Raw genomic sequence first — 17710 nt, 5'->3', positions numbered from 1 at the left:
GATTTGGAATGGGGAGGGGAGTTGAAGTACTGAGCCACCGGGATATCAGGTTGGTTAATGTGAACTGTGTGGAGGTGTTGTGCGAAGCGATCGCCAAGCCTGCGCTTGGTCGCACGGTGGTGCAGCAGATGAGTCACTGCCTTACAGTGCCAGAGACCCGGGTTCAATCCTGACTATGGATGCTGTCTGTATGGAGTTTACAGGTTCTGCCTGTGACCGCGTGGGTTTTCTCCAGTTGCTCCAGTTTCTCCCAAACTTGCATGTTTGTAGGTTAATTGGCTTCTGTAAAAAAAAATTGCCCCTAGTGTGTATAATAGAACTGGCGTGTGGGTGATTGCTGGCCGGCTCGGACTCGGTGGGCCGATGGGCCTGCTTCAACCCTGTATCTGTAAACTAAACTAAAACGAAACGCAAAGCAGATGAACCTACCTGCAACAACTGTAAAGTCCGCACTGACGTCACAAGCTATCAGGTCCCCATTGTGAATGTACTTTTTGACGGCCTCTTTCACCTTACCCATTCCCAGTTCATTCCCTCCATCACCGATGCCTGTTGAACAAAAAGACACAAGTAGTATCTGATTACATCGATGATCAGCTTAACTTGTTCCAAGAGAACATGCAGGGCAAGTTTAGCAAGTTTGCCAATGATACAAAAGTGGGTGGTTTTGCAGACCTACACCAGTGAATGGTAGTGCTCTGTGGAGTGTACAAAATCATGAGAGGAATAGATCGGGTAGATGTACAGTCTCTTCCCCACAGCAGGTGAATCGAGGACCAGAGGACATAGGTTTAAGGTGAAAAGATTGAATTGGAATCTGAGGGGTAACTTTTTCACACAAAGGATGGTGGGGGCATGGAGGAAGCTGCCAGAGGAGGTAGTTGAGGCAGGGCTATCCCAACGTTTAAGAAACAGTTAGACAGGTACATGGATGGGACAGGTTTGGAGGGATATGGGCCATACGCGGGCAGGTGGGACTAGTGTCGCTGGAACATGTTGGCCGGTGTGGACTGGTTAGGCCCATGGGCCTGTTTCCACGCTGTATAACTAGATGACTCTGTGACTCTAAGACATTGGTGAGGCCGCAGATGGAATATTGCGTTCAGTTTTGGTCAGTCTACTGTAGGGAGGATGTCATAAAGATGGACTTACCGGTTGTGACGATTCCAGGGATGTTTTCTGCTGCCAAGAACAGTTTGTCAATAGGATCCACCAAATGCTTGATGTTCACTTGCCGTGCGTTGTAGTAATTGCCATCTGCAGCCATCCCCGCTCGCTCTATGGCTACAAGGTGGTCAAACCTGTCCATTTTCAAACAGGAATGCAAAAATCATTAATAGTCACACCCACATGCCCACTATACAACTGCAGAAGAACCTCTTTACTCCTATACTGTATGTTTTAGTGGTCTTTAGCTTGTTTTATGTGGGGAGGGGGGTGGGGAAACATTTTTTTATCTCTTACCTCGACTGAGATGCAATTTTTTTTCCGTATTGTATCTCCGTCCGCACTGCGGCCAAACATCGAGGAGATGGCGGCCTCTTGCTGGAGACCAACTTTGGGAGCTCCAACCGGGGGACCCTGCGGACTTTAATACTGTGGGGCTCACCGTCTCTGGTTAGAGACCGACTTCAGGAGCTCCGAGCTGCAGGAGCTTCGACCTCCCCGATAGGGGAGCTTCGATCGCTCCGACGGCGTGAGAATAGAGGAAGAAGATTAGACTTTATTGCCCTCCATCACAGTGAGGAACGTGGAGAATCTGCTGTGGTGGAATTTATGTTAACTTTTATGTAGTTGTGTGTCTTGTTGCTTTTTTCTTAGCATGGCTGTATGGTAATTCAAATTTCACTGTACATTAATTGGTACACGTGACAATAAACTGACCTTGAAACCTTTTTACATTTCTAATTAGTGAGCAGAGGTGTTAAAACTCAAGATGAACACAAAGTGCTGGAGTAAGGAATAGGTGACGTTTTGGGTCGAGACCCATCTTCGGAATGAAAATCAGGGGAGAGGGAAACGAAAGATATTAAATGGTGCAAATCTTCTTGCGAATGAAACATAAACCAAAGGAATAGTTAGATCTCAAGCCGGGTGTTGAGCAGCCAGGTTGTTGTCTCCGTTGGCGTCAATGTCTGCCAGGCCCTGAGCTCCATTTGGTGGGTGGTAGAGCGGGCACCCAGAGATGACATGGTTGGCTGGCTGTCTGTTGTTCTGCTCCACATTCACAGGCTGGGCTCTGGCGGAGCCCCCATCTCCACACGCTGGCATTGAAACACCCAACTCCAGTACCAAGTCTGTTGAGCTTCACCCATGCTCCTCTGGGGAGGTCAGACCCTGGACAGCTTTTATCTGGCGAAGAGATGTAGCTGTGTAATGGAGATGAGGTTGCCTTCCACTTCTGTGACCACCTGGTGGCTATCCAGTATGCTTTTGAACAAATGAATATAAAGTATGCAAAAGGACAAATCAAAGCCAGCTACGATGATGAAGGAAATGTGGAGCCCACAATGGTCCATTGTTGGTTGCAGAGAAGATGATAACGAGTGGTGCAAAGAGTGAAACTAAGCAGGACAACAGTGAAACTAGTAGGACGATTAGGGTGGGGGGAACATGTAGAGAGAGGGGATGCAAGGGGTACTTGAAGTTAGAGAAATCAATATTCATACCGCTGGGTTGTGTGCTGCAAAGCAGGCTGCAACAATGTTCCTCAAGTCCTAAGTGTTACTGGTGGGTGATGCAGCAAGGTACAGGACTTTGTACAGGAACCCCCTCTCCATATTTTATTCATGATATCCCAATGTACAGGGACCTCGCTCGCTGTTCCGCCCGTTGTACGGTAGTTTTGTTATCGTACCATTGTACAAGAACCACACTCTCCCACCAGTTTCCCAAAAATATCTCTTGCACAAGCACCCCCTGGTTTGGCTGATGTCTTATTATTCAGAAATCGTCCCCTAACATTTACTGATGGAATCTTATTGACAATGAAGTCATAGAACATCGGACAGTACAGGAACATATCCCTCCATTCTCTGCATATCCGTGTGCCTAACTAAAAGCCTCTTAAACACCACTATTGTATCTAGCTCCACCATTAGCCCTGGCAACGCATTCCAGGCACCCATCACTTTCTGTGTGAAAAAAAAAAACTTGCCCGCACATCTCCTTTAAACTTTGCTAATTTCCCAAATTTGGCAAATTCAATGCCAAGAGGACATTAATATCCAGAGGACTGGAATACAAAAACAGAGATGTAATGCTGAGGCTCTTGAAGGAGCTGGTCAGGCTGCATTTGGAGTACAGTGAGCAGATTTGGGCCCCATATCTGAGGAAGGATGTGCTGACTGGAGAGGGTCCAGAGGAGGTTTACAAGAATGATTCCAGGAAGGAGTGGGTTAGCATATGATGCGTTTTTGACAGCACTGGGCCTCTACTCATTGGTATTTAGAAGGTTCAGGGGGAACCGTATAGTGACTTGCAAAATAATGAAAGGCTTAGATAGAGTGGATATGGAAAGGATGTTTCAACTGGTGGATCAGAGGTCATAGCCTCAGAATTAAAAGGCGCTCTTTTAGGAAGGAGGTGAGGAGGAACTTCTTTAGTCAGAGAGTAGTTAATCTGTGGAACTCATTGCCCCAGAGGGCTGTGGAGGCCATGTCAGTGGATGTTTTTAAGGCAGAGATAACTCCTACAACTTGTCATAATCATAATCACACTTTATTAGCCAAGTATGTTTTGCAACATATGAAGAATTTTGTTTGCCATACAATCATACCATTAAAAAGCAACAGAACACACAAAACACATTTGAACATGAACATCCACCACAGTGACTCCTCCACATTGCCCACTGCGATGGAAGACGAAAAAAAGTTCAATCTCTTCCCTTCTTTGTTCTCCCGTGGTCGGGGGCCACGAGCATTCCGTTGATCTTGGCTCCCGTAGCCAGCGGCGTTTGGGCCCTCGCGTCGCGGCGATCAAGCCACGAACTTGTAATTTCACATTAAAGCTCATGCCTTCTAGTGTTGGACATATCCACTGGGAACGACCGTCTACCCTATCTATGCCTCTTATTTTATACTTCTCTCAGGTCTTCTCTCAACCTCCGATGTTCCAGAGATATTAGGCTAAGTCTGTCCTCTCCTTACAACTAATGCCCTCTAATCCAGGCAGCATTCTGGTAAACCTCTTCTGCACCTCCTCCAAAGCCTCCGCATCCTTCCTGTAATGTGGTGACCAGAACTGCACGCAATACTCCAGATGGGGCCTAACTAAAGTCCCATGAAGCTGCATCGTGACTTCCTGACTCTTATACACAGTGTCGCGACCAATGAAGGCGAGCATACCGTATGCCTTCTTTACCGCTCTATCTACTTGTGTTGCAATTTTCAGGGAGTTGTGGATTTGGGTCTCAGGGAGTTGAGCATTGGCTTTGTTGATGATGCCCCATTGTAGAGTCACAGAGTGATACAGTGCGGAAACAAGCCCTTCGGCCCAACTTGCCCACACCGGCCAACATGTCCCAGCTACACTAGTCCTACCTGCCTGCGCTTTGGTCCATATCTCTCCAAACCTGTCCTATCCATGTACCTGTCCAACTGTTTTTTAACCGTTCGGATAGTCCCTGCCTCAACTACCTCCTCTGGCAGCTTGTTCCATACACCCACCAATCTTTGTGTGAAAAAGTTCCAATTAAATATTTTCCCCTTCACCTTGAACCTATATCCTATGGTTCTTGATTCCCCTCTGGGCAAAAGATTCTGTGCATTACCCGATCTATTCCTCTCATGATATTCCTTCATGAGTAACTCTAGCTTCTCCGGTACACAGTGTACCGTTGACTCCCAACACTTATACAATCAGGGTTTACCTTGGAAACTGCGGCTTGCCTTCATGGCATAAGAACAGCAGGGGTGAATCCTCGCCAACATCCTGGTAGCTGACAACAGGCACAGCAGCTTTCATTAGTCCTAAGAGGAGAAAAAGGAAGCAGATATTTTTTTTTTGTTTTAGAGATACAGTGCGGAAACAGGCCCTTCGGCCCACCGAGTCCGCGTCGACCAGCGACCACCTCGTACACTAACACTATCCTGCACACACTAGGGACAATTTACAATTTTTACAGAAGCCAATTAACGCACAAACCTGTGCGTTTTTGGAGTGTGGGAGGAAACCGGAGCTCCCGGAGAAAACCCACACAGGATCCTACACGCCAGGGACAATTTACAATTTACAGAAGCCAATTAACCTCCACGTCTTTGGAAGAACGTACAAACTCCGCACAGACAGCACCTGTGGTCAGGACCAAACCTGGGTCTCTGGCGCCGTGAGGCAGCGGCTCCACTACTCTGCTGCCCTTGGCGATTCGGTGCTTCTTTAGATGACTCCAAAACATTGAAACTATCTCCTCCCACCACCTCCTCTGCACCACTCCTCTGATGCAGGAGTGAAGGCACTCCTGCATCAGAACCCAAGGCAGATTGTTAATCTTCACAGAATAGGAAAAAAAAATAGCACCTTGTTCGACAGCCTCTTCAACGATCTTCTTGTTTAATTCCAAGGCTCTTTGATCCGTTACTATGGTAATGCTTTTCTTCAGGGCCTGCAGCATGGCTGCCATGGCAATGGCTCCTGGAGGACCATCTGTCTCCTCTGGGGGCTGGTGGTTGAAGTGGGTTGGAAAGCCAGTGGTTATCAGCACAGACTTTGCATGAGACAGTGAGAGGCAAACTTTCAGCAGCTGGTCTTCGATCAGCAGATGCTCGATCCCTCGATCACCTGCCGAACATACAAACACATATGTCTCAATTCCAACTGTTTCCGTCCAGCTATCCAGTTATGTTCATAAGTGATAGAAGCAGAACTAGGCTATCCGGCCCATCAAATCTACTCTGCCATTCAATCAAGGCAGATCTATCTTTCCCTCTCAAACCCGTTCTGCCTTCACCCCATAACCCCTGACACCCGTACTAATCAAGAATCTATATATCTCTGCCTTAAAAATATCCATTGACTTGGCCTCCAATGTCTCTGGCAATGAATTCCACAGATTCACCACCCTCTGACTAAAGAAGTTCCTCCTCATCTCCTTCCTTACAGAATGTCCTTTTATTCTGAGGTTATGACCTCTGGTCCTAGACTCTCCCACTAGTGGAAACATCTTCTCCACATGCACTCTATCCAGGCCTCTCACTATTTGAGATCAAAACAGAGCAAACCTTGTAAATAGACTTAAATTGCTGGAGTAACTCAGCATCTCCGGAGAGAAGGAATGGGTGACGTTTTGGGTCGTGACCCGAAGCTTCACCTATTCCTTCTCTCCAGAGATGTTACCAGTCATAAGTTCATGTGATAGGAGCAAAATTAGACCATTTGGCCCATCAAGCCTATACAATCATGGTTGATCTATCTTTCCCGATTCTCCTCAACTCTCCCCATAATCCCACTGAGTTACTCCAGCATTTTGTGTTTATCTTCAGTGTAAACCAGCATCTGCAGTTCCTTCTTACACACAGCAAGTGCTGTTGCAGTTTTGCATGTGTAGATTAGTTTAGAAATACAGCAAGGAAACAGACCCTTTGGCCTGCCGAATCCAGGCCGACCATTCATCACCAGGTCACACAAATCCTACATTATCCCACTTGCTCATCCACTCTCGACACACTCGGGGTCATTTACAGAGGGCAATCAATCTGCAAACCCGCACGTCTTTGGGATGTACGAGGAAACCAGAGCACCCGGGAGAAAACCACGTGGTCACACGGAGAAGGTGCAAACTCCATACAGACAGCAGCCAAGGTCAGAATTGAATGCAGGTTTCTGAGAGAGAGCAGCCTCTACCACTGTGCCCTTGATAAGAGGTAGGCATTGCATTACAATGCGGGGTTTATTTGGATCTGAGTCTGGATCGAGGGGATTTATCAAAGTCACTGCCTCAAAAAGGCTGGCAGTATCATCAAAGACCCACACCATCCTGGCCACACACTCATCTCCCTGTTACCTTCAGGAAGAAGGTACAGCAGCCTGAAGACTGCAACAACCAGGTTCAGGAATAGCTACTTCCCCACAGCCATCAGGCTATTAAACCTGGCTCGGACAAAACTCTGAACATTAATAACCCATTATCTGTTATTTTGCACTTTATCAGTTTATTTATTCATGTGTTTTGTAGTCAATGCCAATTATGTTATGTGTGCTGAAGCAAAGCAAGAATTTCATTGTCCTATCAGGGACACATGACAATAAACTTGAACTTGAATTACAATTATACTGTGTACAAACTATTAGTGTTACTGTTGTCCTGATCTCATTCACAGTTGGGGAGTTCAGAACCAGGGGCCACAGTTTAAGAATAATTCTTGCTATTGAGGGAGTGCAGCGCAGGTTTACAAGGTTAATTCCCGGGATGGCGGGACTGTCATATGCTGAGAGAATGCAGCAGCTGGGCTTGCACACACTGGAGTTTAGAAGGATGAGAGGTGATCTCATTGAAACATATAAGATTGTTAAGGGCTTGGACATGCTAGAGGCAGGAAACATGTTCCCGATGTTGGGGGAGTCCAGAACCAGGGGCCACAGCTTAAGAATAAGGAGTAAGCCATTTAAAACAGAGACGAGGAAGCACTTTTTCTCACAGAGAGTGGTGAGTCTGTGGAATTCTCTTCCTCAGAGGGCGGTGGAGGCAGGTTCTCTGGATGCTTTCAAGAGAGCTAGATAGGGCTCTTAAAAATAGCGGAGTCAGGGGATATGGGGAGAAGGCAGGAACGGGGTACTGATTGTGGATGATCAGCCATGATCACATTGAATGGTGGTGCTGGCTCGAAGGGCTGAATGGCCTACTCCTGCACCTATTGTCTATTGTCTATAAACTCTTCTGCCGCCTCCTTCAGTGCTAATCGGCTTTCTATTCTAGATGTCCGCTCTCAGCTCCCGTGTTGGGATTAGTGTAATCCCCAATAGCACTGAATCTGTTCTCTGTGCTAATTTTTCCTGATTACGCCCAAAATTAAGTGACCATCTTTGGAAGCTATGCCTTCCAATGCCAAGCTTGTAAACTTTGAAACTTATTCCAGGGTCGTAGATGTGGCGGGGTCCGGCACAAAGAGCAGAATCTCCACCGTTGACTCCATCTACTCTTCACAGCCAACATCGTCAAAGAAAGGCACAAAATGCTGGAGCAACTCAGCGGGTCAAGCAGCATCTCTGGAGAACATGGATCGTTGACATTTCTGGTCGGGACTTTCTTTCAGACTCAGTTGGTGGTAGAGGTATGAAATCCAACATGATTAAGGTAGTGGTTGAGGTGGAGAATTAACCAAGGCTGGACGGAAGAACATCAGATTGGGAGTGGGGAATTAATGTATCCGTGGACAAATGAGAGACAAACAAACTTCTTCTGCTGAAGAAGGGTCTCGACTCGAAACGTCGCCCATTCCTTCTCTCCAGAGATGCTGTCTGTCCCGCGGAGTTACTCCAGCATTTTGTGTCTACCTTCGATTTAAGCCTGCATCTGCAGTTCTTTCATTCACACTTCTTCTGTGGAAGTTGGTAATCACAGCAATGCATCTTCTAAAGGCATTGTACCTGACCCTAGAGTGATGGTGAAGGGGGTGCGGCAGAGGTTCATGATCTTTCTGCCGTCACAATAATGGAGGGATTGGGGTGGTTGCAGGGAAGACAGAGATGGAATCTGTTAAATAAGCCAGGTGGATACACCGCCCCCTCACACAGAGTGGTGAGTCTGTGGAATTCTCTGCCTCAGAGGGCGGTGGAGGCAGGTTCTCTGGATGCATGATAGGGCTCTTAAAAATAGCGGAGTCAGGGGATATGGGGAGAAGGCAGGAACGGGGATGATGTTTCAGATCAGGACCCTTCTTCAGACTCTGAACGCTCTGGGTCTGAAAAAGGTTCCAAAGAAGGGTCACGACCTGAAACGTCACCTATTCCTTTTCTCCAGAGATGCAGCCTGTTCGCTGATTTACTCCAGCACTTAACGTTTTTTTTTTTGTAAATGAGTATCTGCAGTTTCATGTATGTAAACAAACTAATTCATCTGGATTTTAACAAAATGAAGTAGAAACTTAGACGAAACATTTAAAAAAAAATAGGTGCAGGAGTAGGCCATTCGGCTTTCGAGCCAGCACCGCCATTCAATATGATCGTGGCTGATCATCTAAAATCAGAACCCCGTTCCGGATTTTTCCTCACATCCCTTGATTCCTTTAACCCTAAGAGCTAAATCTAACTCTCTTCAAAACATCCAGTGAATTGGCCTGCACTGCCTTCTGTGGCAGAGAATTCCACAGATTCACAACTCTATGGGTGAGAAAGTTTTTTCCTCATCTCAGTCCTAAATGGCCTACCCCTTATTCTTAAACTGTGACCCCTGGTTCTGGACTCACCCAACATCGGGGACATTTTTCCTGCATCTAGCCTGTCCAATCCCTTTATATGTTTCCATAAGATGCCCTCTCATCCTTCTAAATTCCAGTGCATCCAAGCTCAGTGAACCCATTCTTCCATTATATGTCAGTCCCGCCATCCCGGGAAATAACCTTGTGAACCTACGCTGCACTCCCTCAATAGCAATAATGTCCTTCCTCACATAGGCCAGAATTGCACACAATACTCCAGGTGCAGTCTCACCCGGGCCCTGTACAACTGCAGTAGGACCTCTTTGCTCCTAAACTCAAAAGTAAAGTCAAAATTCATGCTCTGATTTGGCTTCAGGACTGATTGTCTACAGTACAGATAGTATGAGGAGGGAACCTTCACTGGCAATTTGAAGAGCCTCATGGACTACACGGAGTAGATGAAGGAGATGGTTCCCTTCTTTGTGTCTCACATCTAAACCAGGGCTGGGGCACTCATGGTTAAATGCAACATCTTACCTGGATCTTGCTGAATCAGTCTATCCAGCGCCGTGATTTTCTCCACAGCAGAGCGCGAGGCCACACTGTAATGGGGTGGGTTCTGAGAAATGCAGAACACCTGAGGGGTCTCAACGCTGCTGACACAACCATCAGCCAGCTTCTCCTCACTCCTCAGGTCAGTAAGGAACATGCAGCCGGGAGCATGGGTGAATGCCAGGGGGGATTCTGAAGAGGAAATAAACCAGTTATATCATTAAAGAATGGAATCAACTTCTATTGCATTTCACAATCGTGTACAGTCCTGACCTCCCATCTACAGTACCTCGTTAGAAACATAGAAAATAGGTGCAGGAGGAGGCCATTCGGCCTTCAAGCCAGCACCGCCATTCATTGTGATCATGGCTGATCATCCACAATCAGTAACCCCTTCTCCCCATATCCCTTGATTCCGCTAGCCCCCAGAACGCTATCTAACTCTTTTAAATTCATCCAGTGAATTGGCCTCTACTGCCTTCTGTGGCAGAGAATTCCACAAATTCACAACTCTCTGGGTGAAAAAGTTTTTTCTCAACTCAGTTTTAAATGGCTCCCCTTTATTCTTAGACTGTGGCCCCTGGTTCTGGACTCCCCCAACATCGGGAACATGTTTCCTGCCTCTGGCGTGTCCAAACCCTTAACAATCTTATACATTTCAATAAATAGCCTCTCATCCTTCTGAACTCCAGAATGTACAAGCCCAGCCGCTCCATTCTCTCAGTATATGACAGTCCCGCCATCCTGGGATAATAACCTGCCTCCTTGTTCTTGCCACCAAAGTGGATAACCTCACATTTATCTACATTAAACTGCATCTGCCATGCATCTGCCCACTCACTCAACCTGTCCAAGTCACCCTGCATCCTCATAGCATCCTCTTCGCAGTTCACACTGCCACCCAGTTCTGTATCATCTGCAAATTTGCTAGTATTACTTTTAATTCCATCATCTAAATCATTAATATACTATATATTGTAAATAGTTGTGGCCCCAGCACCGAGCCTTGCAGCACCCCACTAGTCACTGCCTGCCATTCTGACAGGAACCCGTTTATTCCTACTCTTTGTTTCCCGTCTGCCAACCAATTTTCTATCCATATCGATACTCTACCCCCAATACCATGAGCTCGAATTTTGCCCACTAATCTCCTGTGTGGGACCTTATCAAAGGCTTTCCAAAAGTCCAGACACACTACATCCACTGGCTCTCCTTCAACCATTTTATTTGTCACATCCTCAAAAAATTCCAAGATTACTCAAGCAGGATTCCCCCTTCATAAATCCATGCTGACTTGGACTAATCCTTTTACTGCTATCCAAATGCCCCATTATTACCTCTTTAATAATTGTCTCCAGCATCTTCCCCACCACCAGTCAGGCTAATTGGTCTATAATTCCCCATTTTCTCTCTCGCTCTTTTCTTGAAAGGTAGGATAACATTAGCTACCCTCCAATCCACAGAAACTGATCCTGAATCTATAGAACATTGGAAATGATCACCAATGCGTCCACAATTTCTAGAGCCACCTCGAGTACCCTGGGATGCAGACCATCAGGGGATTTATCAGCCTTCAGACCCATCAGTCTACCCAATACTATTTCTCGTCTAATGTAAATTTCTTTCAGTCCTTCTGTCTCCCAAGATCCTCTGTACTCCAGTACATCTGGGAGATTGTTTGTGTCTTCCTCAGTAAAGACAGAACCCAAAGTGCCTGTTCAACTCTTCTGCCATTTCCTTGTTCCCCTTAACAATTTCACCTGATTCCGTCTTCAAGAGACCCACAGTTGTCTTTACTAATCTTTTTCTCTTAACATACCTAAAGAAGCTTTTACTATCCTTCTTTATATTCTTGCCGAGCTTACCTTCGTACTTCCTCTTTTGCCCTGATGTCCTTTGAAAGTTTCACAATCCTCTGGCTTCCCGCTACTCTTTGCTATGTTATACACCTTTTCTTTTAGTTTTATACCGCCACAGTTGCCTCTTACTCCCCTTAGAATCATTCTTCCTCTTTGGAATGAAATGATCCTGCATCTTCTGGATTATGCCCAGAAATTCCTGCCATTGCTGTTCCACCGTCATTCCTGCTAGGATCCTTTTCAAGTCGACCTTGGCCAGCTCCTCTCTCATGCCTTCATAGTCCCCTTTGTTCAACTGCAACACTGACACTTCTGATTTAACCTTCTCTCTCTCAAATTGTAAATTAAAACTTATCATATTATGGTCACTACCTCCTAGTGGCACCTTTACCTTGTGTTCCCTTAGATCACCTAATCTGGTTCATTAGACAACACTAAATCCAGAATTGCCTTCTATCTGGTAGGCTCTAATACAAGTTGCTTTAAGAATCCATCTTGGAGTCTGTGGAATTCTCTCCCTCAGAGGGCGGTGGAGGCCGATTCTCTGGATACTTTCAAGAGAGCTTGATAGGGCTCATAAAGAAAGCGGAGTCCGGGGATATGGGGAGAAGGCAGGAACGGGGTACTGATTGTGGATGATCAGCCATGATCATGTTGAATGGCGGTGCTGGCTCGAGGGGCCGAATAACTCCTATTAGTGTCTTCTTACATATACAATTCCTCAATTGACTACATCGTCAGTCCCTGTCACCCCTCGCAAGGGACTGAATTTCATCCTTCACCAACAGAGCTACCCCACCTACATTTCCCCATGTTTGGCCCATATCTCTCTAATCCTTTATTGTCCATGTACCTAGCCTGAAGGGCCTGTCCCACTGTACGAGGTAATTCAAGTTCTCTCCCGTTTCCAACTCGGAGAATTACGGTAATAGCCGTTCGTAGGTACTCGGGGCTCTCGTGAACACTCTTCGCACTGTTGAAAAAACTGCACGAGCTTACCGCGTTTCCCGAGCACCTGCCATTAGCGTTACGAGCCGCTAAGAGACGTCCCGAGCTCCGACGTACCCGCTACGTACTTGCCACGAGTTTGATTTTTTTTTAAGACTCGGGAGAGCTCTTGGGTAAACTCGTATAGTGGGACAGGTGCTTAATGTCTTCCAAATGCTGTTATAGTACCTGCCTCAACTACCCCCTCTGGCAGCTCATTCCATACAACCACTACCTGCATTATTTATGATTTTTAGTTATGATATTTCAACTGTGACTTGTATAAAAAGTGCAAGTTCTCTGTAATGGATTACAAAATTGTGCTTATTGGATGATTTTTTATTGCATATCTATTTGTTGTGTTATTGCACTAATGTGTTTATAAAGCTGCAGCAGTAAGAATTTCAAAGATAGACACAAAGTGCTGGAATAACTCAGCACGTCGGGCAGCATCTCTGGAGAAAAAGGATAGGTGGTGTTTCAGGTTGGGACCCTTCTTCAGACTTAAGGGTCTGTTCCACTTGGCGAATGTTTTCGGCGAGTGCTGGTGTCATTGACTGACGTATCAGGGTCGTCGAAAGATTTTGAACATTTCAAAATACAGCGGCAACAAAATAAAATGTTGCGACGCTCGAGGAAACACCGCGCGTCAATACGTCATCACGCTGCAACTTTTTCTGTGACCTGATACGTCAATCCATGATGCCGGCAGTTGCCGAAAAAAATCGCCAAGTGGGACAGGCCCTTTAAGATGAGTCCCAATCCGAAATGTCACTTATCCTTTTTCTCCACAGATGCTGTGTGACCCGCTGAGATACTCCAGCACTGTGTCTGTCTTTGGTATAAACCAGCATCTACAATTCTTTGTAAGAATTTAATTGTTCTGTTCACAGTGTATATGATGATTAAAATACTCTTGATCCATGACATGTTTGTGAAGCCCTTCTGTTTGACGGAGGCAGCCAGCAATGATGTTTTTCGCAACGGAATGCACTGGTTTGGGTGGGAAGGAATTAAGTTTGGTTTGCAGGAATGTAAGATTGGGCGGGCCGCTGTTCCACTTCTGACTGAGCGTGTCCGAGCATGAAGCTCCACTGCTGTAAGTGGAACACATGCTTCTGACCATGCAGTAGTGAGGGAGCACTGCACAGTCAGAGATACATCCTATTTGCCTCCCCAGCAGTGGTAAAGATTCCAGCTTGCTTTGAGTTTGGCCCATTTTGCCAGCTGCATGGGAGAGCTAGGCTTTGCCTCACAGGTGGTGGGGCGGCACAGTGACACAGCAGTAGAGTTGCTGCCTTACAGCACCGGAGGCCTGGGTTCGATCCTGACTACTGGTGCTGTGTGTACAGAGTTTGAACGTTCTCCCCCGTGACCTGCGTGGGTTTTCTCCAGGTGCTCCTGTTTCCTCCCGAAGATGTGCAGGTTTGTAGGTTAATTGGCCTCGGTAAAATTGCCCCCTAGTGTGTAGATAATGTGAGTGTACGGTAGACCAAAAATGCTGGAGAAACTCAGCGGGTGAGGCAGCATCTATAGAGAGAAGGAATAGACGACGAAGGAATAGACCCAAAACGTCGCCTATTCCTTCTCTCCATAGATGCTGCCTCACCCGCTGAGTTTCTCCAGCATTTTCTGTCTACCTTCGATTTTTCCAGCATCTTCAGTTCTTTCTTAAACATGTTAGTGTACGGGGTGATCGCTGGTCGGCGCGGACTAGGTGGGCCGAGGAGCCTGTTTCGGCGTTGTATCTCTAAAGGTCTCTGATGGCAATATCTTACTGATGCTGCAAACAGCCTCTGCTCCGGTGACTCCACAGCCCCAGAAGACGGGCACATCGCCAGGGTGAGCATCAACCGCATCCCCAAAGTCTGGCGTGGACAAATCGTCAATCCCAATCGACCCTGGGGGAAGGCAAGTAGAACCAGTTTTAGTACCGACGTACATCGGAGAAACATTAAAACCAACCCGAATAGACCAAGGATGCAAACAGATATTACATCTTCTGCCCATCGGGGCAAGAGGTACAGAAGTGTGAAAGCACACACCTACAGATGCAGGGACAGTTTCTTCCCAGCTGTTATCAGACAACTGAACCATCCTCTCACCAAATAGAGGGCCCCATAGCAGAAGCGTCCACGTCGCGGGGCTGGAAACTGGAAGTATCCCGAGCTAATTCTGCTACCACCATCATCCACTGATTGTCGCCGGAAGCTTGCGTCCTTTTCAGGACGGACGATGACAGCGAGGCCAACGTTTGTAACAAGATGGACATGAAAAAACGACGACCAAATAGCGAGCGTTCCCGACCTTCCATCTACCTCATTATCTTTAATCGGACTTTACTGGACTTTATGTGTAGGAAGGAACTGCGGATGCTGGTTTAAATCGAAGATAGACACATATGAGCCTGAGTAACTCAGCGGGCTAGGCAGCATCTCTGGAGAGAAAGAATGGGTGACGTTTCGGATTGAGACCCTTCTTCAGACTGGTTAGGGATAATGGAAACGATAGATGTAGAAGGTGATGTGATGAGATATGCAGAAAAGATATAATGATGATAAAGGAAACAGGCCATTGTTAGCTGTTTGTAGGGTAAAAACGAGAAACTAGTGCGACTTGGGTGGGGGTGGGGGGGGGGATAGAGAAAGAGAGAGAGGGAATGCCGGGGCTACCTGAAGTGAGAGAAATCAAAATTCATACCACTTGGTTGTAAGCTGCCCAAGTGAAATATGAGATGCTGTTTCTCCAATTTGTGTTTAGCCTCACTCTGACAATGGAGGAGACCTAGAACAGAAAGGTCTGTGTAGGAGTGGGAAAAAGAATTAAAGCCGCCGGCAACTGGGAGATCAGGTAGATTCAGGCGGGCTGAGCGAAGGTGTTCCTCGAAACGATCCGCGAAGGTGTTCCGCAAAACGATGTGTAAGAGTCCACATCTTGAACAATGGATGAGGTTGGAGGAGGTGCAAGCGAAACCTCTGCCTAACCTGAAAAGACTGTTGGGGTCCCTGGACAGAATCGAGAGACGAGGTCCAGCGACAGGTGTTGCATCTTCTGCAGTTGCTGGGGAAGATACCTGGGGAGGGGGTGGTTTGGATGGGAAGGGATGAGTTAACCAGGGTGTTGCGGAGGGAACAGTCTCTGCGGAAGGCGGAAAGGGGTGGATATGGGTGAAAAAGGGGCTAGTGGTGGGATCCCGTTGGAGGTGGCGGAAATTTCGGAGGATTATGCGTTGTATGCCACGGCTGATGGGGTGGAAGGCAAGGACTCGGGGGACTCCGTATCTGTTGCGACTAGGGGGAGGGGGAGCAAGGGTGGAGCTGCGGGGTACCGAGGAGATACAAGTGAGGGTCTGATCTGTGATGGGAGGGGGAAACTCCCGTTACCTAAAGAATAAGGACAGGATGTCCTGGTATGGAACACCTTATCTTGGGTGCAGATGCAGCATAGCCGGAGGAATTGGGAGTAGAGGATAGAGTTATTTGCAGGAAGCAGGGTGGAAAGAAATGTAGTCGAGATAGTTGTGGGAGTCAGTAGGTTAGTAATAGATGTCAGTCAATAGTCTATCTCCTGTGATGGAGATGGTGAGATCAAGGGGAGGGAGATGTCGGAGATGGTCCAAGTAAATTTGAGTGCAGGATGGAAATTGGTGGTGAAGTTGATGAAGTCCATGAGTTCTGCATGGGTGCAGGAGGTAGCACCGATGCAGTCATCAATGCTACGGAGATAGAATTCGGGGATAGGGCCAGTGTACGCTTGGAACAGGGATTGTTCGACGTACCCTTCATAGAGGCAGGCATAGCTGGTGCCCATGCGGGTACCCATAGCTACGCTTTAGACTTGGAGAAAGTGGGAGGAGTCAAAGGAGAAGTTGTTGAGGGTGGGGACCAGCTCCACTAGGTGGAGTAGAGTGTTAGTAGAGGGAAATTGGATGGTTCTGCGGTCGAGGAAGAAACGGAGGGCTTTAATGCCTTCCTGATGGGGGATGGAGGAGTAGAGTGACTGAACGTCCATAGTAAAGATGAGGGCTCGGAAAGCGGAAGTCATTGAAGAGATGAAGGGCATGTAAGGTATCTTGGACATAGGTCGGGAGAGATTGGACGGAGGGGGATAGGTTGGAGTCGAGGTACGTGGAAATAATTTCCGTTGGACAGGAGTAGGCAGCAACCATGGGTCTGCCACGGCAGTTATGTTTATGGATTTGGGGGAGAAGGTAAAACAGGGCTGTGTGGGGCTGGGAAATTATACGGTTGGAGGCCGTGGAAGGCAGGCAGCCAGAAATGATTAAATCAGAAATGGTGTGTGATACTGGACTTGATCTTGCACTAAACATTTTACCCTGTATCTGATACCCTGTAACTGTACACGGCTGGATTGTAATCATGTATAGTCTATTTGCCTACTGGATCGTACGCAAATGAAAGAGCTTTTCACTGTCCCTTGGTACATGCACCAATAACAAACTAAATGCTACGGAGCATAAACTAAGCCAAATTAAACTAAACTACTCTTCAACAACCTTGCTGATGGTAGGACTGTTTCAAAATGTCATCTGTTGACTATGCCACTATACCACCCCTATAATTCTGTTGTGCAGCAGCAAGTAAAAATTTCATTGTCCCACCTGGGACACAAGACAATAAAACTCTTGACTGAAGAGCAGAATACAGTTGAGGATCAGTTTGCTTTCATAAGTTCATTAGTGACAGGAGCAGAATTAGGCCATTTGGCCCATCATGTCTACTCTGCCATTCATTCATGCTGATCTATCTCTCCCTCACAACTCCAATCTCCTGCCTCCTCTCCATAACCCTAACCTGTACTAAACAGGAATCTATCAATCCTTATCATCTCTTTCTAAAGCGAAGTCCTTTCATTCTGAGGCTAAGCCTTGGCCAGACACTCTCTATATCCACTCTACCCAAGGACTTTCACTATTCGAAAGTTTCAAAGAAGTTC

The 17710-nt window shown here is 46.8% G+C and overlaps 1 protein-coding gene across 4 annotated transcripts in view; it reads right to left on the bottom strand.

The window, feature by feature from the left end:
* dglucy (D-glutamate cyclase) overlaps positions 1-17710 on the bottom strand; it is a 62012-nt gene that overhangs the window by 13258 nt on the left and 31044 nt on the right. For all 4 annotated transcript variants that reach the window (XM_055640224.1, XM_055640222.1, XM_055640225.1 and 1 more), the window contains 6 exons: positions 14533-14655; positions 9894-10100; positions 5521-5781; positions 4874-4973; positions 1153-1301; positions 430-549 (listed from right to left, as the gene is read on the bottom strand). In XM_055640224.1, the coding sequence (XP_055496199.1) occupies positions 430-549; positions 1153-1301; positions 4874-4973; positions 5521-5781; positions 9894-10100; positions 14533-14655 (960 nt within the window). The remainder of the gene's footprint in view (positions 1-429; positions 550-1152; positions 1302-4873; positions 4974-5520; positions 5782-9893; positions 10101-14532; positions 14656-17710) is intronic.

This window comes from Leucoraja erinacea, chromosome 9 (genome assembly GCF_028641065.1).
Source record: "Leucoraja erinacea ecotype New England chromosome 9, Leri_hhj_1, whole genome shotgun sequence".
Taxonomy (NCBI): Eukaryota; Metazoa; Chordata; class Chondrichthyes; order Rajiformes; family Rajidae; genus Leucoraja; species Leucoraja erinaceus.
This window is presented reverse-complemented; position numbering and strand designations above follow the sequence as displayed.